Source organism: Macrotis lagotis, chromosome 1 (assembly GCF_037893015.1).
Source record: "Macrotis lagotis isolate mMagLag1 chromosome 1, bilby.v1.9.chrom.fasta, whole genome shotgun sequence".
NCBI lineage: Eukaryota > Metazoa > Chordata > Mammalia > Peramelemorphia > Peramelidae > Macrotis > Macrotis lagotis.
Window position 1 is genome coordinate 136,631,733 of NC_133658.1, and position 22,238 is coordinate 136,653,970.

The 22,238-nt window shown below is 35.4% G+C and overlaps 1 protein-coding gene across 12 annotated transcripts in view; it reads left to right on the forward strand.

The window, feature by feature from the left end:
- The window catches only part of UNC5D (unc-5 netrin receptor D), a 789,424-nt gene that overhangs the window by 671,461 nt on the left and 95,725 nt on the right, over positions 1-22,238 (forward strand). For 8 of the 12 annotated variants that reach the window (XM_074208625.1, XM_074208633.1, XM_074208660.1 and 5 more), the window contains 3 exons: positions 8,941-9,126; positions 13,531-13,908; positions 21,810-21,894. In XM_074208625.1, coding sequence (XP_074064726.1) covers positions 8,941-9,126; positions 13,531-13,908; positions 21,810-21,894 — 649 coding nt within the window. The remainder of the gene's footprint in view (positions 1-8,940; positions 9,127-13,530; positions 13,909-21,809; positions 21,895-22,238) is intronic. The other 4 variants (XM_074208642.1, XM_074208652.1, XM_074208683.1 and 1 more) reach the window with 1 other exon arrangement.

Genomic DNA, 22,238 nt, shown 5'->3' on the forward strand with positions numbered 1-22,238 from the left:
ACATAAAGATAACTCGGTTGTAGGGGCAGCTAGGTGGCGCAGTGGATAGAGCACTGGCCCTGGAGTCAGGAGTACCTGAGTTCAAATCCAGCCTCAGACACTTAATAATTACCTAGCTGTGTGGCCTTGGGCAAGCCACTTAACCCCCATTGCCTTGCAAAAACTAAAAAAAAAAAAAAAAAAGGTAACTCGGTTGTACCACTGGCAGATACAACAATCAGCATTTTGGTCCAAGTTCTTTCTTGCTTCTGCTTCAACCAAATGGCTTTTATCCCAACTATCACAAAGCTACCTTCTTCCCTTCATCTCTGGGAGGACAGCTGACTGTTGCTGTCTTGTTGGTTTTCTTTCTCTACCTCCTTTAATGAATATTTATTATGTGGACACCTGAGTACCTCACTGTCTCTTTCAACTATCCACATATCATCATTGTTTCTGGGAAAAAGTGCAGAAACCAAGCTCTTTCTGTATGTTGGCAGAGATAGAAGAAAAGGCTGAATTTCTGAGGGGCACTCTTAAGGATCCTCTGTGACAGAAAGATCTTTCAGTTTTACAGAATTAATGGAAGCACATTTGAGGTAATAGGTGGCATTTATATTTCTTTACATTATAAGTTGTTCATAAATTTGGAATACTAATTAAAAAGTAAGTAAAGAAAGAGAAAATAAATGAAACAAATTTTGTTATTTTTTTCAATCTTTAGAGGGTAATAATGATCACTGTGAATAACTGAGTAAAAACCTAGGGTCATTGGTTTAGTGCTAATATTCTTTAGAGACCATTTTATACATCAGGAACATAAGGTCCAGAAATATTAAATTGATTGGCAAAAGGAAAAAAAGCTATTAATAGCAGAGCAGAATTCCAACACAGGTCTTTTGACTTGAAGATCAACATTCTTTCCACTATGCCATATTGTTTTGTGACAGAGAAAGTTGCCATTTTTTTCATTATAATGGTGAAGAATTTGGGGGGTGGAAGTAGCTATTAGAGGTCATGAGGGAATAAGTCAGACAGGACCTTAGAAGAGATCTAATGCAACTTCCTCATTGAACAGATGAAGAAATAGAAAGGAAAGGCTTATGAGTAGAGAATTTGAGTTCAAATCCTTCATCTGACTTTCATTATCTAACCTTGGATAAATCACTTAATCTATCATTGTTTCTGTTTAATCATTTTTTTAAAAAGTGGCTAGATTAGATGACCTCTAGGGTTTATTTCAAATTTAAATATATAATCCTATCAAACTGATACAGAGAAGTGAAGGGATTTTACTAGTATTTGAATCTGGCTACCCCCCTCTTTTATTCCAAATCCAGCAACTAGTGGGTATAATGGATAGAACATCAGACATGGAGTCAGGAAGGCCTGTATTCAAATCCTTCCTCAAACAGTTACTAGCTATGTGACACTAGAGAAATAATTTAACCTATTTACCTCTGTATCGTAAATGTAAAAAGGAGACATGATAATAGCATCTCTGACTATTGCTGTGAAGATAAATAGCACTTTGCAAAAGTTTAAGGCTATTATGTTATTATATTATTATATTATATATTATTATATTATATATATTATATATATTATATTATATATTATATATAATATTATTCTATTCTATTATATTATTATTTCCTCTTGCCACTTCATCTCTCTTTTCTTCTCTATATTTAGATCATTTGCTTTTTTCCTACAAAAGTTCTTACCTTCCCCTCCCTTCTTTAGCTTTGAGACTTATTTCTCAATTCCTAAAAAAAAAAAAAAAAAAAAAAAAAAAAAGTAAAATTTCTTGATGGCACATTAGACTAGAGGCCATTTGCTCCCAATCTTTATCCTTAAATGGGTGGCATATATTAAATGCAAAGACAGAGTGCTTGCCAAAGAGCTTTTGCTCCTGAGTCTCAAGAATTATTCAACAAAAATAACTCAACACCATATGCTGAGTCCTCATTCTCCTTTCAATAGTGATAAGTATACCTGATTTAGCCCAAACCCTTGGAGATCAATTCTATTTTTTTAACACTTCCAAATAAGAGATGTAAAATTTTTTCTTAGTAATGGAATTCAATTTTTAATAATGTTCACAGTAGAAAAGATATTTATTATATTTAACCAAAGTAGAAAACTTTGCATTGCTAATAGGGAAAGACCACATTTTTTCTTTCAGGTGCTAGTTTGCAATCCTTATTTCCATGTTTATCATCTTTCACCCTCATCTTTAACATTAGCATTGCTATCACCCATAAATATAGGTTTGCAATCTTTTGTATAGTAATCCTTTATGGTATCCTAAAATTTAGAATTGTTTAGGGGCTTGAGCGATTTAGTTTAACCTGATCATTTTATAAATAAGAAAACAGAGAAGCTAAGGAAAATAAGGTGAGATTCCCAAGGTCACACAAGCAATAACAAATATAGCAGAAGCACTGCTGGATATGGAATAGCAGGACCTGGATTTGAATTTTAACTTTTGCTACTTAATATCTCAGTGACTTTGGATAAGTCACCTGAACTCTGTGTGCCTTTTTTTTCCTCATCTGTAAAATGAGATGCTCACACTAGTTAGTTTGGCTTTGATTTCTTCCAGCTATAAATAGATGATCCTATAAATCATAATTTAAATCTAGTTTTTCTGACCCTGGTTTTTTTTTTCCAATACTTTGCATTGCCTGCATTGGAGATAATTAATAAATCATCCTTTACTTCTACTAGATTAAATTACTTTAGGTTCTGCTAAACCAATAACATTAAATTCTCCTCATAGGTATTTGGTGCCAAATCTCCAGTCCTCTCAATGATTTTCCCCTGAGTACATGCAATAACCATCTCAGAAATTAAGGACAAGGAAAAGAAGATTTTGACCTACACTGAGTATAGATGTTTTCTCTGCCCAATTGGGACAAAATGTTTTTCCTTTTTCATATGAGGAAATGGGGCTCCAAATGAAAAGGAGACTAACTTTTGTAGCCACACAATTATTGTGTTTTTCTTCAGTTTCTTATCAATTAACTTTTCTTAAATATAGACCAACATCATGTAAAGTTACTCATTCTTGTTACTGATTTTATTTAAATATTAGTAAAAATAAAATTTTCTTATTTCCTAAGCATTGTTCTATCCAAAAATATAAAATTAGAGTCTAGAAAAATACATCAGAAATGTTATGCAAATATAGGATAAATATCTGGTGCTTTTACTTCATTCACTATACTAGACATTGAGTGACACAGTAATCAAATTTTGCATGATCACTATTGTTCTATCAAAAATTATTTTATCTATGAGGAAATAAAGGAAAAAAGAAATTATAGGGATGGCTAGGTAGCACAGTGGATAGAGTACCAGTCAGGAGGACCTGGGTTCAAATCTCACCTCAGACATTTAATAATTGCCTAGTTGTGTGTGTGACCTTGGGTAAGTCACTTAATCTCATTGCTTTAAATAAGTAAAAAAAAATTTTTAATGAAATTATATTTGCTTTCCATGAACATCTATAGGTAGCAGAATGATCAGATACCCATGTTCTTTTTTGTTTTTGATACATTGGTACCCTACTAAATATTTTTCTATCTCATGCTGGTTGAAGGTACTGAACTTATTTAGTCTGGTAAAGAAAAGATTTTAGAACATGAACATTGTCTTCAAGCTTTGTTCCATGGAGACTCTCTTTGGGTGATTAGAGTGGTTTTATTTTGGTCCAAGAGGGAAGAATCAGGAGTAGGTAGGTGGAAACTTCAAGGAGGCAAATTTAGTCTAATAATAAGGGAAAATTTCCTAAAAATTAAAACTGTACCAAAGTAAAATATTTCCTTTAATGAAGGCAGGTTGACCCTCCTTGAAGATTTTCCATAGACTGGGTGACCAAATGTCAATTATACTATTATGAATATTCCTTTCTTATATATATTGACTAGGTGACTGAAATCTCATTTTAATTCTTAAATACTGAAGTTCTATATTTTTAAACAAATACATACATACAAACACACATATGTGTATGTATGTGTAAGTGTGTATGTAAAATTTAGCTAAAGAAAACCCCAAAATCTATAGGGCTAATCCAGACAAAAGGACTCTGTTGTCAGTATCAGTGTTGTCATTTTCATCATCATCATCATTATATTTGTAAGCAATTCCTCCTAATTAGGTCACCAGGTGACATTTTATTTTGGTCATAAAAAGGCATGAAGAAAATTTATTAAGATGTGCTTATAATCTACTACCCTTTGTATCATGGATTCTTTTTTTTTTCTTATGAGAGAATTGAGTTAAATGACTTGCTCAAAGTTATATAGCTAGTAAGTGTCTAAAGCCATATTTGAACTCAGGTCCTCCTCACTCTAGGGATAATACTCTATTCTCTGGACCACATAACTGCCTCCATATATCATGAATTCTTGAAGGTTCATTAGCAGCTTTCTTTCAAAACAACCTGATAGATAAATGGCAAAAACTTGGAGACAGCAAGACAAGTTAAAATTCCACATCAGACACTTAGTAGTTGTGTGACCCTGGCAAATCATTTAATCTCTCTCAGCCTCAGTTTATTAATCTAAAAACTGAGAAGAATGATAATAACAGCACCTATCTCACAGAATTGTTTGGGAATATAGCACTGTTCAAAATTCAAGTGCCATGTAAATGATAGCTATGATTATTATAGTATCATGAGGCAATGAATCATTACTATATGAAAAAACTCAATTTGACTTGATATTATGACTTCTAGCTTTGATGGATAGTGGCAGGATCAGTCGTTGGAATAAACTGTGGCCTATGTTTATATATTTATATAGGATTTCTGTTCCTATACAACTCCCCAACTGATTGAATAATTAAAGTATAAGCAAAATAATCTTTTTTCTTCAAAAATGCAAATAATTCCATGAAACCTTACATATCAATTTGTAACAATCACCTGAGCCTCAAAGTCATTTTTGAAATCCTTTATTTTCCCTTTAAAAACCATTAATATTATTTGTTTTCTTTTTTAATTAGCAAGAATTTATTTTCACTCCCTCACCCCCAACTAAAAAAAAGAAAAAAAATTAACCTTTGTAACACATAATCTAATAAAATCAATTCCCACATTGACCCTGTCCAGAATGTACATCTCATTCTGCATTTTTGTCCATTGCCTCAATGTAAAGAAATGTCTCTGTGTAATCCAGGAAAAGGGTGGATCCCAATGGCTAAAATGAGCATGAAAAAGGTAGGCACAAACTTGGGACATAAGAGACAGTCAAAAGCAAAAGTTGCCTCTATCCCTGTGTCTCTTGGCTGATTCTAGCCAGTGGTATTGATTCCAACAAGCAAAATTCTAATAAATTTTTTCCGTCTTTTTTTTTTCTTTTTGTCAGTCCTGCCTTGATGCTTGGCAAGCCAGAATCTCCTTTTGAATCTTCCTCTTACACATCTCAGCTGCATTCACCAGGGCTAGATGTCAATATTTCAGCTGTGACCCAACTGTGTTCTCCCTGCATATAGCCTCAGAGGGTGTCAACATCGTGAGGCAGCAATACCCAAGGATTTGAAAGGCAGAATGAGGGGGAAAAAAAAGTCTGACAAACGTGCTTTCATTGAATTGCCCTTATCAGTCCTCAGCCCCTGGCTTAGTGTGGCTCAGTTTTTCCCTCAGTTCACTGCTCTTTAAATGTTCTGTTTCCTGTGTCCTTGTTCTTTTCATCCAGAGGATATAGCTTTGGGAAAATGGGGAAAGGAAACAAGAAAATTTTCACTCACCTCACTAAGAGTGACCTTGTAACAAGTTTCTGGGGTTCTGGGATATATAAACAAAGGGCAACATGAAAAAATGAAGTCTTGGATTTTAGCCAGAGGACAGAAGTTCTAATTTTGGTTCTTCCTCCCTGTGTGACTTGGAGAAAATCATTATCCTTTTCTTTTTTCTTTCTTGAAGGAGTCACTTTAGACCAGTGGTATCAAACTCAAAAAGAAATGGGGAAGTGGGGAGACACCAAATCATGCATAGGATACCCGTAAGCCACTTATTGACCTAGAAAATCACATCAATATTATGTTTTATTATGTTTTGATTTATTTTATTTGATATTTCCAAATTACATTTTAATCTTGTTTAGGCCACACTCAGGAGCATTGTGGGCTTCCTGTGGCCATGTTTGAAACCTCTCTTGTACATTTTCAGTAAGGTCTTCTAATTTTGGGACTTATGAACTAGATTTGTTGTATGTTATTACCTCAGACAACTTTACTTTGCAATCCTATACAAGACTGAAAGCGGATCTACCCCAACCCTCTTTACTGCTACCTTTCAGGCTTTTCTGAGTGGGAAAAGTACCATACATGCTTCTGCACTCATAATTTCTGTTCCCTTTGACTCTCTCTATACTCTATAATGCCCCCTTTTTTTTCCTGATCTGTTTATTGCCCTATGTTGGAACTGGTTCTGCTCGAATTCCTCCTCACTCTTAATTTGGTAACACCTTATTTTACAGTCCACTGACTTTGTTTTAAATAAATTCACTTTACTTGTGTGCTAAGTGCTGCTCATTTGATAACATAAGTACCATATTAGGGTGCAGTAAAATGCATAGTAAGTGGCATACAATTACAGGGTAAATATATGATGGGCTTATTTTATCCACTAAGCCAGACTTTGGGTGACATGGTAATTACTTTTGACCCTATTAAGTCTACTTACCAAGTAATCTGTAAGAAGATTAATTATGTAGCTAGGTGGCACTTACCTCCTTTTATTTCCATGCACCTCCCAAGATTACGTCTATTTTTGAAGACCATAGTCCAGGCTAAGGTGAAATCATGTATATAGGACTGCAGGAATCATTTTGAATCTTTTTAATAAATGAAACACAGAGGCAGCTAGGTAGTACAGTGGATAGAGCACCAGTCCTGGAGCCAGGAGTACCTGAGTTCAAATCTTACCTCAGACACTTAATAATTATCTATCTGTGGGACATTGGGCAAGCCACTTAACCCCATTGCCTTGCAAAAATTAAAAAAAAAAAAGGAAACACAGATCTATAGTTGGTCTAGAATAAGGGATCTTAACCTAGGCTCCAAAGAACCATCTCTAGTTCTTGTAGACCTATGAACCAGGTTTCCTACATGCTACTTTGCTATGCAGTCCCTTACTTCAACTAAACTGAAGGGAGCCTACCCCAATCCACTTTACAGCTATCTTCACCTTTCCAAGCTATGAATTTTTGACTGGGAAATATATGTGTGTGATTGTATATATGCATGTCTGCATGTTCCTATATATGTATATGTGTTATATGTATGTATGCATATCCCTATTTCCACTAGGCTATAACTGAACTTTAGCATTTCCTTCAAGTATGATTTTTTAAAAATTGTTCTGAGGAGTTCATATGTTTCACCAATCTGGCAGAAGGGTTCATGGCACAAAAAAAGGCTAATAAACTGGTCTAGTAAAAGGGCAAAAAGTCTAGACTTTTTTTTAGTGAGAGGTAGAGAAAAAACAAAATATCTAAAGCCTTGTGATTCTTTTATTTGCTTTAAAGAATATCTTATCTCTGTCCCAGGAAATGATAGGTAGTACATTATCTCAACTAATCTCTTTCACAGGTTGAACCTGTAAAATAACTCCAATTAGAGCTCCTTTGATAATTTTTCCATTGATATCAGATTGTCCTCAAAGTTGCATAACCCACTTGAAATAAATATTTGATCTAGAGTTGATTGCTTGGGCTTGTATTCCAAGTCTGCCATTTCTTACTTGTGTGACCTTAGACAGGTCCTTTACCCCTCAAGATATAGTTTTGTCATCCATGAAATGAGGGAGGTCAGAGTGGATGACCACCTTAAGTTTTCTTCCAGCTATAAATCTATGATCCTCTGAGTCACTGAAATATCTTTGCTGGTATTCTCAAATAAAGGCAATGGTTCTGCCTTGAGCTAAAAGCTTCAATATCCTCTCAAGCTAAAGGATTCTAGCACAAAAGTAATTGTTATAGTTTGTGAACTGAGGTCAAATTTCAATGGCCTACTAAGCCTGAAGGATTTAGAGTAGTGGTTGTTGGTACAATGGGGGAATGGATGTTTCCTCTTCTAGCTCAGTAGTTACAGTCATAGTAATAGCCTGAAAGATTCTATGTATCCCTATGGGGGGAGAGGGAGGGGGCTGTTAGAGAAAAGAAAAACAAATATTGGATTTAGAATTGGGAAATCTGGAAATTTATCAAGTCACTTCTCCCTCTGGATCACTGGTCTTCATTTATAAAATGAGAAGGTTGGATTGTGGTTGTTAAGGTCCTTTTTCTTTCTAAATCCTACCATCTCTTTACTCAAATGCTAGATAATATCTTCTTCACCAGGGCTATGATACAAATTTTCTGTGATCATTTACATTAATTGATTGTGTGTATGCATACATATATATATATATATATATATATATATATATATACTATATACATGCATAGATAGGTAGGTAGATGTATATATGTGTATAGGCATAGTCCTTCCTTCCTATCTTCTCTCCTACTGTAAGAAAACTTAGCATAAGAATAAGTCAGAATCAAAGCGTCTAGAGTTAGAGGAGATATTTAGTCATTTTCTCTAGTACTCTCATTTTACTGTTGAGGAAACTGAGGTCCTTTGATCAGCATTGATTTGCCCAGGGTCACACAGGTATGATAGTTTTGGAGAGTCAAATAGTAAGGGGACTGTTATTTGCATTACAAGGAGATTCTTTGTTTTACAAAGGTGTTCTTTCAACTAAGCACTCCTTTAAATAAAATATGATTTCATTAATAGTTATTTGATCTACCTTAAGCATGTAAGAAAGATGATTATTATGCAGAGTAAGGTGGCTTATCAACACCATTCAACAGAATTTAGAGGCCCTTTACCCCTTTTCTTTCAGAGTCCTCTTGTCTTTTCATGTGCCATAAGAGGGTTTCTTTTTCTCTTATTCAGGCATTGAGAATGCCAGTGACATTGCTCTGTACTCGGGATTGGGTGCGGCAGTCATCGCTGTGGCAGTTCTAGTTGTTGGTGTGACCCTCTACAGAAGGAGCCAGAGTGATTACGGCGTGGACGTCATTGACTCCTCTGCACTGACAGGTGGCTTCCAGACCTTCAACTTCAAAACAGTCCGTCAAGGTCAGCGACAGGGACCTTCCTGAAAAATGCTCCTCAGAGCCATAGTCTATATTCTCACGAGAGCCCCAGGTCACTTCATTGCTCTGGTGTGAACATAGCTATTGGGACTGAGAGTGGCTACCAAATTATCATCATATAATAGGAGACCAGGCTCCTTCTAGAATGCTTCAGTGTCTTCTGCCACTGTACAAGCTTGTAAAATTATGAACCTGCTACCAAGAATGATGAAATAAGAAACCATGAACAATTTAATCATTTATTAATTTCTCAGTGTGCAATTTTGGCTTCTAAACTTATTTTGAGGCAGCTCAGTATAGTGGATAGAGAGCTAGCCTTGAAACCAGAAAGATCCAGGTTCAAGTCCTGTTGCTGACACAAACTTACTGGGTGACCTTGAGCTAAAAAGCTCACTTGAGCTTTCAGTTCCCTAGAAACTCTTTAAGTAAGGCTCTAAGTTGCAGAAAAAGGTGCCTCCATTCATTGGTGGGGAAGGTGAGGGGAAACAATTTCTTCCCCCCCCCAGAAAGCTCCCTATGTCACTGAACTCACAAATCCAGTTTTCTTACCCTTTTGTATATTCAAATTAGCTAAAGCCCCATGCTCCCTTAAAAGAATTTTCAAAGGAGACATTAAACTAATGAGCAGACTTTTCAAGTCCTGTGATGGGTCATTTCCTTATGAAGGAAATGGAATCTTCAGTCATAACTAACACTCAACTATCTCCAAATAAACAAAACAGGCATCATTTTTTTCCTTTTTTTTTGATAAGTAAAAGGAAAAACAATTTTTTGAAGCAAAATGATAATCATATCCAAAACAGAATACCATTTTGTCTTTCCTATGAGTCAAAGTTAGAAGTAATGGGGCACATGAGAATGAGGCATACACACATGTACAAGAACACATGCATATAAATTTATGCTCACTCCATTTCTCCCTCTCTACAAAGGTATAAGAGTAAAAGCAAGGTTCCAACTGCTATTCATCCAAATTATTTTATGTTTGAGAGAGATTACTAGGCAGGTCCTAATTGTTGCAATAGCCTCAAGCAGGAGAAGCATCAAACAGTCTTTATACATATTCATCTATATAAACACATGCAATACACACATGAATATTTATACACATGTTTTAGAATAATTATATGTATATATAATATGTATAGTTTAATACACATATATACTATTTTAGGATATTAAGGACTCTTTCTCAAGGACATGACATTTTGCCTCATTCTTTCTCTTTAGTGTCATTATCTTTCCTTTTTCTATTGAATACCAAGAAGAGTCTCTAAGGCACAGAATAACCTCCTACATGGGTAGTAGAAATAGCACTCTAGGCTTGAACCATAGTTTTTAATAACCTGTGTGACCTTGGACAAGTCACTTTCCCTCCTCTGACACTCTTTCCTCATCATTTAAATGAGGAAGATCAATTAGATTATCTTTTAAGTTCCCTTCTGTTCCAAATTTTATGATCTCAGGAGAACACAAAACTACCTAGTGGAGACAGAACAAACAGAGGTGTTTGGAGGAAAAACCAGGGCACAGTAGGATATTAATTAAGGAAATCATACTGTATTGAAAGAGGGCTCATTCCCCACCTCTCCACCCTACCCTCATTGACACATACACACTATATTTTATTATGAGTCTTTGCAATGATATGTGCTACAAGCTTCATGTGTTGGCTCTTGCAGGCATTTGGTTTTATCATGAATTTTTAAAATTAAAGCATTTTTATACGTTATAGCCATTTCAAAACCTTATCACACCAACACACAAAACAAAAAACATTGTGCCACTTCTGTGAATTATGACTCTTTGAAAAATGTTTAAGTTTCACAGAATTCAGAGCTCAGTTCATAAGTAAAGTCCAACCCTTTTATTTCACACATGAGAGCAAAGTATGCTTCAGTGAGAATCAGAAGCTGACAGTCAAGTCCCAGTTGTGTCAATTACTGGCCAAATCTTTGGCTGTGGTCACACAATTAGGAAGCAATAGCAGTGGAATTCAAACCCAGATCTTCAAAATTCAAATTTGTTATCTCTTCACCTCATTATCCTGCCAGAGTTGATGATCATGCTCACTTTAAAACTATTTTAAAATTCATTTTACAAAAAATTTCATTAACACTTTCCCACTGCCATCCACATAGTGTGTAGTTAATTTCAAATTTTACTTATAAAAAAAGGACACTATTCCTCTGTCATTGGTGAATGCTGTGATGATGCTCCCTGGCAAGCAAGAAGTGAGAAGGCTTAAATAAAATATAAGAGCCCAGAGGCTAAAGATAAATAGCTTTGCAGGAAGAGATGATAAGGGTAACCTGGTGAACTATCCCTTGCCGGGCTCAAGACAAGTTGTCAGTTAACTTCTCTTTAGTAGATAGCATCACATAACAGACCATTTCCATCTGAAACCACAATCATCTTCCATTTCAGTATTGTCTGAACTGGGAAAAATGTCTTACTACTTTTCCCCTCAAAGCAAATAGGGGTTCATTAGACATACTATCTGGAAAAATAATGAACTTAAGAAGTTTTGATGATAATAATTTTAGTTTAAAAATAACAAGAAAGTCAGGGACGCTGAAAGCACTAGACCCTATTGGAGGCTACTCCTTCAAGTCTATGACCAACTGTCTTCAAACTGTGGCCAGCTTTCCATTTCTCCTTGCCTACAAAGGCACTGAGAAAAAGCGAGGCTCCAACCTCTATTCACCCAAATGAGTTTGTGTTTGAGACAGATTCCTGGGCAGGGCCCAAGTGCGGCAACAGCCTCAAGCAGGAGAAGGGAAGCATCAAGCAGTCTTTAGATCTACAACATTGTTTCATCTCATTTGGCTCATATTCCTCTGTGATTCTAGTTTCTGAGAGCATCAGAACAGGGGGTGAAAGAAGTCAGGGGTTATGGGTGTCCTGCTGGCTTTCAGACAAATTATGACAATAGAAGAGAAAAAGGGGGGAAAACACATTAGAAGCTGATATACTTTGTCCTGGAACTGCAGCATTTTCAAAATATTCTGCTTTGAAGAATTTTGTCAGGCCCCAAAGGAAAATTGTTTAATGTGGTCTCTGTTTCAATTTAAGATGTCACATTGACGGACTGGAAACAGTATTGTGGGAGAGGTTGGGAACAGGGAGGAATGGTTATTTTGTTATTTACTAATATATGAAATTACTTCATCACAAAAGAGTATCACAGCACTTCCTTTTAATATTTGGCTTTGAAAATATTCTTGAACTGGGATAGATGACAGTTTCCAATTCTTTTCTGTCTCTCTCTCTCTCTCCCTTCCTTCCTTCTTTCTTTGTTTGTTTCTTTTTTCTTTCTTTCTCTCTTTCTTCTTTTGTTTCTTTTTTCCTTCCTTCCCTCCCTCCCTCCTTCCTTCCCTCCTTCCCTTCCTTCCTTCCTTGTTTTCTTTTCCATTCTTCCTTCCTTCCTTGTTTTCTTTTCTTTTCTTTCCTTCCTTCCTTTCTTTCTTTCTTCCTTCCTTTCTTTTTTCTTTTCTCTTTCTTTCTTTCTTTTCTTCCTTCCTTCCTTCCTTCCTTCCTTCCTTCCTTCCTTCCTTCCTTTCTTTCTTTCTTTCTTTCTTTCTTTCTTTCTTTCTTTCTTTCTTTCTTTCTTTCTTTCTTTCTCCCTCCCTTCCTCTCTCCCTTCCTCTTTTGACTTTCTTTATCTTTTTGAAAAGATGACTTTCTCTTAGGTTTTTTAGACAGAAAAAAGATATCTATGCATTTTTGGATGTACTTACATGAGATGTAGGGGTTTATCTTGGAGACATTTTCACACCCTATTCATTAGGAAACCAGGAGAATTCTTTGGAACTGAATTCCAAGAATCTATCTAGACCTGATGTTATCTTCTCCAATCCTGATCTGGTCACAGGTGGCTACATTTCTTCACCTAACTTCTGCAATGTATTGGTGTCCCAGGTGAATGCCTGTGGTAAATCTTTGAGTTGTAACTAACTCTGCCAAATCATCATACTCTGTCACATTTTGCCATTTTAAAAGAACAGATGTTATTTTTCTCTTGGATCTGGGTTTTTAAATAATATTTTTATTTTCATTTATCCTCTCCAGTTAAAACAATAACATTAATAATACCTGGATTTTGACTTGGAGGAGAGTTAAAAGCATTTGTTGGCCCCCCTCCCCCACAGACTCATTTTGATAGGATTTACTGAGAAAGCCAATTCTCTTTTTTCCAAAACCCCAATCTTTAATGACCAGCCTGTTGTTCCTTCTCCAATTACTCAGAATGAATGTGGGTAGTTTGATCTGTTGGAAGGAACTGCTGGATGTGTAAAGGTTTGTGCAGATTTAGTAGAGACAGATGTAAAGTGGTAAGGTAAAAGTCCTGTGGTTTCAGAATGACAGATCAATTTTCTCTTGCCAGGCAACTCGCTCCTATTGAATTCCTCCATGCAACCTGATCTGACAGTGAGCCGTACCTACAGTGGGCCCATCTGCCTACAGGACCCACTGGACAAGGAACTCATGACTGAATCTTCACTTTTTAACCCATTGTCAGACATCAAGGTCAAGGTCCAGAGCTCATTCATGGTTTCCTTGGGAGTATCAGACCGAGCAGAGTACCATGGCAAGACCCACTCTGGGACATTTCCCCATGGGAATAGCAGGGGTTTTAATACAATACACCCCAGGAATAAAACACCCTACATCCAGAATCTCTCATCACTGCCCACTAGAACCGAGCTGCGTACTACTGGTGTTTTTGGCCACCTGGGAGGGCGTTTAGTGATGCCCAATACAGGTATGTTATGATTTTAGCATTCTATTCACATGGTTTATATTGTGGAGCAAGATCCTAAGATCTAAAGAACAAGATCCCAATTCAGTTGTCTCAGATAATGTAGAGAAAATGTTGCTTACATAATCTAGAAGACATGGATCCCAATTATTTCTAAAAATTTTAGTAGCCTATGGCTATTGTCAGGGCAGTTAATTTCTTTACAACGAAATTTCTTCAACTGAAAAATTAAAATTATACCTGACCCTATCTTGAAGGGTTGTTGTAGGGTTCAATTAAGATCACTTGAAACACCTTTTGTTCCTTAAACCAATGTTAATTATTATTATTGTGATAGTAATATTATACTAATATTATCATCATCATCATCATCATCATTATTATTATCCCCTTAACAAAGTGGCAGAAATAGTATCAAAGAGTCCATTTGAGTCAGCAGCAGACCAAGCTTGGAGCTATACCTGCTATTCCAGAATCAAAGAATAACAAAAATCACAGAATTTGAGAACTGGAAAGGCCATCTAATCTAACCCAGTAAGCTAAAGGAACCCCTATTATAAGATACTCAACAAGTGGCCATTTTAATCACTTAGGTGACTTTCCTTAGTGCCTGAATACAAACACATGGAAGAAAGCTTATGGATAACTAGATTAACAATTGAAATTGGGGCCTGTAGAGATTCCCCAGAGTTTAAACACTATTCAGTTTCATCTCCCAGGGTACTGGTAGAAAGTATAAATAATATCTTTCCCCAACACTAATACATGGAAATAATAGGAAGGAAAGAAGCATTTATCTAGCCCCACTTAGGTATTGTTCTGCCTATTTTCTCAAATAGGATTAATAATGTCACCTCACTTTCTTCTCCAAAGTCATTAAAATCTAAAGGCAAAACAAATGTCTAGATGATTGAGGATGACTCAATGCAGTGAGGGATCTGGCCTTTCTAAATTGATGTCTTTCCTAGGTCTCAGTTTGTCTGAGGCAACACCCATGCAATGACAAAGGGCTGGATAAGAATTGAGACAAAAGATGGCTTAATTTACCATTTGGGAGGGGAAGACCTTCAGAGCTTTAGGTTATAACAGAAAATAATTGCTACTTATATTTATTCTAAGACATCAGAATCAAAGGCTTGGGCAGGGGTAGAGAGTCTTAGTAATCATTCAAAGAAAGTCAGAATGATTTGGGTTTAAAGAAATAGTCTAGTAACTCTATTTGAAACACAATGGGCTTTTCTAAAACTGTTTTTCAGAGATATAAATCAAAAATTCATAAATGAAAATTGCACAGGATAAAAAGTAAATTATTCCAGTTTGGGGAGGAAAAATAAAACAAAAATATTATTCATAAATAATGTTTCATTTGGTCCTTATAACCACCTTGGGAAATAAGTGTTACTTTTATGCCCATTTTACAGTCCAGGAAACTGAGCTAGTCAGAACTTTAAAGACTTCCTTAAGGACATGTAAGGGTCTGAGTCCATAGTTTAACTCAAATCTTCCTGACTTCTGGCTCAGAACCTTATATCTGCACCACCTAATTGCCTCTAATAGTTAACTGGTAAGAATTAGGAGTAACCTAGATTTCTAGGTGACACTTACAAAATACTCAAAGTCTAATTTGATAAATAGCTTAATATAATAAATATAGCCAGACACTCAATAACCTGCTGTAATATCACATTCTAATCAGTACAAATAGGGATTACATTGTAAAGTCATTCAGGATAAAGATTTCATGATGGGTTTGTTTGCATATTTTGTTTGAAGGATAAACTTTTTAATAGTTTAGACATTTTTAGCTTTCTGAATTGAGATCATTATTACAAGGATCTGATTTCAATGGCTAAAGCCTCATCAGAAGATCAAGACCCAAGTATCCTGTCAGAGGGAGTCAGAGAGAGGGAGGGAGAGAACTCTTTCCTGATTCTTTGACTTAGAAAATGAAGAAGGGCACTGAAAGATTGCTCAGGTGCCTGCTGAAAAGAAAGAGTTCCCTCAAACTGAAAGTGTTATTAAGTAGCAAGTTACATCAGCTAGAATTCATTAGGCACACCTGCTTATGGTAGATTTTTCAAAACTAATGTGAAACTATCCTGTTTTTTTAGTATCAGGCATTTTTTCTTGTGAAATGAAATCTGTAACAGGACTGACCTGATGCCACCATATCAACTAATTGGACAGCTTTGGAGTCCAGTGATCTTTTCTCAGACAGTCACTGGAGACAAGGATTTGATTTCAAAACAGTTCCACTAAAAGGAAAGAGTATTTTCAAGTATCTAACAAGACACTTGGGCACTTAAACACTTGGAAGGATATGGCTCAGCAAGAATGGATTGGGCAAGAAAGAAGGAAGGAAAAGGAAGCTCAAAGACTAGTATTTAGAAAGCACAAATGAAAATAATTGACATTTACACAGCACTTTACAGTTTGCAAAGTATTTGGTCATACATTTTAACTTGACAGCACCCTATGAAGTATTTACTACAATTATTATAACCCTTCTTTCTCCTAATAGGGAAATGGAGGGGCAAGGGAGATAAATATCTTATTTGTGATCACATAGCCATTATGTCACACTGACTGAAATGCTTTTCAGTATAGCCAATGCAATTCAATACACAAATGGGATTTTCTCATCCATATTCTCAAATTTTATCTAAAAAGACAGAATAACCTTTCCTATTTTGGAAAGCATTTGTTTTGCAAAATTGTGAAATGAAAATGCTAATGTTTACGTTCTTGTTATTTCTTAAACTCAAAGACTGTCTAAATATTTTCTTTCTGAAATCCTCTTCTTAGACCTTAGAGTGGCACAGAGACCATCTTGGGTCATTGAAGGCTATTCCAAATGATCACAGACTTTCACAGGTCCTAAAAAGCTAAGAATTTTCAGTACAGGCTATGTTTCTATCTTTAGAGGAGCAGTTTAACTAAGTGCAGAAAGTCTCCAGAAGCCTGGCTATTATTTGGCCACAGTGATCCACACACACAGAAGGATACTGATCTATGTCAGTGAACAGAACACCAAGACCAATGAAATCATGGATCTCAAAATAATTAAAGTTAAGGTAATCAGCTTCTTTGTTGGGGATAGGTCATTCAAAATGGCCACTTAATAAATGTTTCTTGATGGTTTTATAAAATGGTAGCTAAATCATATACTTTATGTTTTTATGTTTTTGGGTTTTTTTTTGAAAGGCAAATGGGGTCAAGTGGCTTGCCCAAGGCCACACAGCTAGGTAATTATTAAGTGTCTGAGACCGTATTTGAACTCAGGTACTCCTGACAGGTCTATCCACTGAACCACCTAGCCACCCCTTGATTCATATACTTTAAATGTAGGTCCTTATCCATTTTGGGAAAGGGAAAAATGTGTCCATTTATATGTTTATGAGGAGGTTAGTCTTCCTTTATCAGAATAAAGTAGAATGATACTGGTAAAGGAAACTTCTTTATGAAGACTTAACATCAAGTTAACAATTGATGTCTTAAGAAACAAACCAGTAGCAGCAAGGCGGCACAATGGACTGTCCCCTGGAGTCAGGAAGAGACTCAGACACTTATTAATTGTGTGATCCTGAGCAGACACTTAACCCTGATTGCCTAAAACAAAAAGGAAGGAAAGGGGAAGGAAAGGGGAAGGAAAGGGGAAGGAAAGGGGAAGGAAAGGGGAAGGAAAGGGGAAGGAAAGGGGAAGGAAAGGGGAAGGAAAGGGGAAGGAAAGGGGAAGGAAAGGGGAAGGAAAGGGGAAGGAAAGGGGAAGGAAAGGGGAAGGAAAGGGGAAGGAACGGGGAAGGAACGGGGAAGGAACGGGGAAGGAACGGGGAAGGAACGGGGAAGGAACGGGAAAGGAAAGGAAAGGAAAGGAAAGGAAAGGAAAGGAAAGGAAAGGAAAGGAAAGGAAAGGAAAGGAAAGGAAAGGAAAGGAAAGGAAAGGAAAGGAAAGGAAAGGAAAGGAAAGGAAAGGAAAGGAAAGGAAAGGAAAGGAAAGGAAAGGAAAGGAAAGGAAAGGAAAGGAAAGGAAAGGAAAGGAAAGGAAAGGAAAGGAAAGGAAGAATAAAGAAACAAAAGAAAAAAGAAACAAAAGCAAAACTGTATAATAGCCATTTTCTCTTTTTAGAAGGCATGTTTTAATGATTTCATTCATCTCCACAAAAAGCTTGTGCATTTAGTAGGATGCATAGTGAGGCTGAAGTAATCATAACTCACATTAATATAGTATTTTCCACAAAAACAGACTTGAGTTAGTACAAATATTATCATCCTTAATTTAAAAGGACCAGGCATGTTAATTTATACAGCTTTTAAAGAAAATTTTATTATGATATCTACTATTTGTATAAATATACTTTAAATATAAATAATTATAAGCAGATATATCACTTTGAAATAAAAAATTTTCATCCTATTATTTCTATTTTTTAACCACATAGATTTAAAAAAATACATTGATGTATCCTGAGCATTTGAACTTTTCTTAAATTTCTGTCTTCAAAGGTAAGGATGCTAACTTTCTAGGAGGAAAAGAAACTTCCCAATAGTCATACAACTATTAAATAAATATCTGACATGGTTTTGATCTCAGGTAGCCTAGATTAAAATCCATGCCTCCATTCACTTCTTTGTGCTGACTCTCAGTTGTAAAACTGTTTACTGAGATTAATCTGAAAAAAAGTCAAAATTCCCTTTAGGATCTATACATTCAGGTAGACTTTCAGGTTGAATATAAGTGACACTTCAGTCTTAAGCTGGAAATTATGTAAAACATAGACTTTATAAAAGTTTTCACTATTATATAAGAAGAAATAACCCCAGCCATTATGAGCAGTCAGGTCTTAAGAAACCTGTGGGATATACCATACTTTGTTTTTGTTTTTATTTTTCCTGCTTTTGAGACATTTTGCTATGAAAAAGAGTCTCAGTTGCTTATGCCTTTCTCATTGATCCTCTAGGTATGTCTGAAAAGCAAATTTATAATAGCTTATAAAATAGCATCATGTAGCTCAATGAAACAAGATGTTAGGCCCTTTTTGTATACTGTTCTTCCTCATGTAAGGGACAGAATCCTGATATTCCTTTTTGCACTGAGAATCTCCTTGGAATCTCTAATAGCCTAGTAGAGGAATCCAGAAACATTCTATGTAGAATTACAAATCTCTTTGTCCAGTAAGGGACTGTTGCCTGTGCACTAACAAAATAAACCAATGATCTATTGTTTGGGGTTTTTTGTTTTAACAAGGCAATGGGGTTAAGTGACTTTGCCAAGGTCTCACAGCTAGGTAATCATTAAGTGTCTGAGGCCAGATTTGATCTCAGATCCTCCTGACTCCAGGGTCAGTGATCTAACTAGAATCTTGAGTGATATTCATGGAGGTTAATGAGCTAGTTTATTCCCCAACCTGGTTTATTTTGTGGTATATGATTGAGTAAGTGCAAGGGTAACTGATCAAAATGAAATTAAGAAATATTTAAAACATAGGTATAAAAAAAAAACCTCAAAAAACAAACAGGACATAGCTGCCCCATTAACCATCTATTGTTAGCAGGGAAATCATTTCAGAACACCAATAGACTGAAGTATTGTTTTGTTAGGAAAAGTTTGTTTATAAATCAAATGTAAGGAATATATTACAAAGAGAGTTCTAGATCACCCTAAATGGAGAAGAGCAAATGCCTGTGTGGTATGGTCAAGTCTCTACCTTAAATGCTTTACATTCTATTTAAAAATAGAGGATGTGGCTTGATAGAAGTCACTTTATTTGGCAATTGCATTTAAAGAAAAGTAGGACAGGGAAGAAGGAAGTTGGAATGAGGTCCCTACGGCAATTATAGTTCTTGACACTGTTGACATTAAGGTCTCATTTATAAATGGATCCTTCTGCCAAGAAGATGTAAGCAAGATTTAAATGTGCTTCATTCTTAATGCCAGTGAAAGGTATTGATGATAACTAGTATGTTACTGAATAATACTCATAAATATGAATCACAAATAACTTATTTTGCAATGAATCTCAGATTGCATGACTATACAGTGGCTAACAGGCCTATAGGAGTGTATTAGGAAAGGCTGTCATCTCTGGATTTAAATTATAATCACCAAACTGAAAGCTTTTTTGTGCTATTGCCTTGCTTCTAATGGAATGAAAGGTAAGAGTTCCATTATTCAAGGAGGAAAGGAAGACACCACAAGGTTTTATTTGTAACTAGTTTATTTCTCCTTATAAATGAAACAGTAAGTTAAAGAGAATCACCCTTCCCAGATTTTTATTTCTTGACTAGGGTAGAAGATTTACTTTAGAGCATCCAGGTCAAGAAGGAAGGAAATGCTACATAATATGGGAAATGGATTGGTTCTAATCCTGGTGTTGTATTATTTTACTATGGTGATGCTCTTTGAGTTTCCCATTTCTCTTCCAACTGGGTAGTAGTTAAGGAGTAAATGCTTTTAGTTCTTGGCTGAGGCAAGTTTTGCTTTGAGGCGTCCAAGAAAAGATAAAGAAGGAAGGAGCAAAATTTTAAACAAGAATTTAAGTAATGGTAGTGATCATTGCTTATACTGGTTTCTGTTGTCAAATTCAAGAAAAATTCTTTAATATAAGATTAGACATGGCTTTTTGAAAAAAAAAATGTGTGGTTACTCCTAGGAGCTATGTATGGATATATGTAAGTATGATTATATGATACTTCCTTTTTGATGCTGATGACTACCCCTCTTCACTTGACACATCATGCCTTCTTACTCTCTGCATTTCTGGTCCATATCTTCCTGTATAAAAACCAAACTAGAGACATCCAATTTACTCAAAGACTCGTCCAGTCTCTCTTTATAGTTATACATATCCTCAATTAAATCTTCTTTGTTACTCCTTGTAGAGAAATGTTACTTTGTGCCTTGGGACCAACCTATATCTTTCTATAATACTTTAGGTTATTATTTGTCATTTAAATTCTTCCAAATTGATAAGTTCTGGATTTCACAACCATATGGGCTTGATGTGAGATACTTGGTAGTAGAGATATGCTTCTGTTCACAAAAGGGTTAATGTATTGGGTGATAATCTCATGCAATGTTTTTCTCTTTTTCAGTTTGTTTAAAAGCCTTTAGCCTTCCATTGAATAGACAAAGAAAGTGCTTCTTGTTACCTCCATCTTAGTAGTTGCCTAAATTAAATAATCATTTTAGCACAATTTTTAGCAAAGCTTTAATTATTTTGTCACAGATCAAACTTTTGGTTATTTTAATTGAGGAGTTCAAAGATTGAATAAATGTGAATCTTCCTATAAACAGGATCTTGAGTGATATTCATGGAGGTTAATGATCTAGTTTATTTCCCAAACTGGTATATTCTGTGGTATATGATTGAGTAAGTGCAAGGGAAATTAGATTAAAATGAAATTAAGAAAGATTTAAAACATAAGTTAAAAAAAACTCAAAAAAACCCAAACAGAACAAAAAATCAATTAAAAATATTAAAAACAAAAAAAAAAACAGAACATAGATAATGCTAATAAGGTGGTTTTCTAAGTCAACAAACACCCAGCATTAATTTATATATATATAGTTTAGTGCCTCCATTTCATTGTAAGCTTTATTTTACTGATCTAAGTACCTTTAACAGTTCTTGAAAAAAATTTTAAAAAGATAAAATAAAATGAAGTTCTTGAAAAAAAGAAGAATGTACAAACAATTGTTTTCCAAAAAAAAATCTTTGTTTTTTTTTTAAAGTTCTTTTCCTTTCTGTGTAATCCCCTTCAGTAATGTATCCTCCTGGTAGAAAAGACCTATGTATACATTTACAAAATTATGAGACATGATTAACAATTCTTTGTTTTTTAACTTTACACCAGCAACGTAATTGATAGATCTGGAAATAACCATTGATTTGGTTCTATTTTAGGGGTGAGCTTACTCATACCACATGGAGCTATCCCTGAAGAGAATTCTTGGGAGATTTATATGTCCATCAATCAAGGTGAAGCCAGGTGAGAGATAAATAAGATGTAATGGCATTGAGATATCCAATAAGAAATAGATATTCCATACTAGAGAATTCAAAGAATGGGACAGAGGGGGTAGCTGTAGGTGAGGGGGCTTATGAAGTTCCTCTCCTAACTGTGAATGGAAGAACAATTTCTAGAGACTATGGGAAATCCAAAGAGAATGCAAGCATGTAGATAGATCTTCCTATCTTTGACGGGATCAAGATCACCATTGCCTTAAGTGCAAGATACTCAAATAGAACAATAGATTGATGAATAGTTTCAAGCAGATCATTAAGATGAAGACTGACTACATATTTTTTTCTCAAAAGAAAGGAGACAGACAA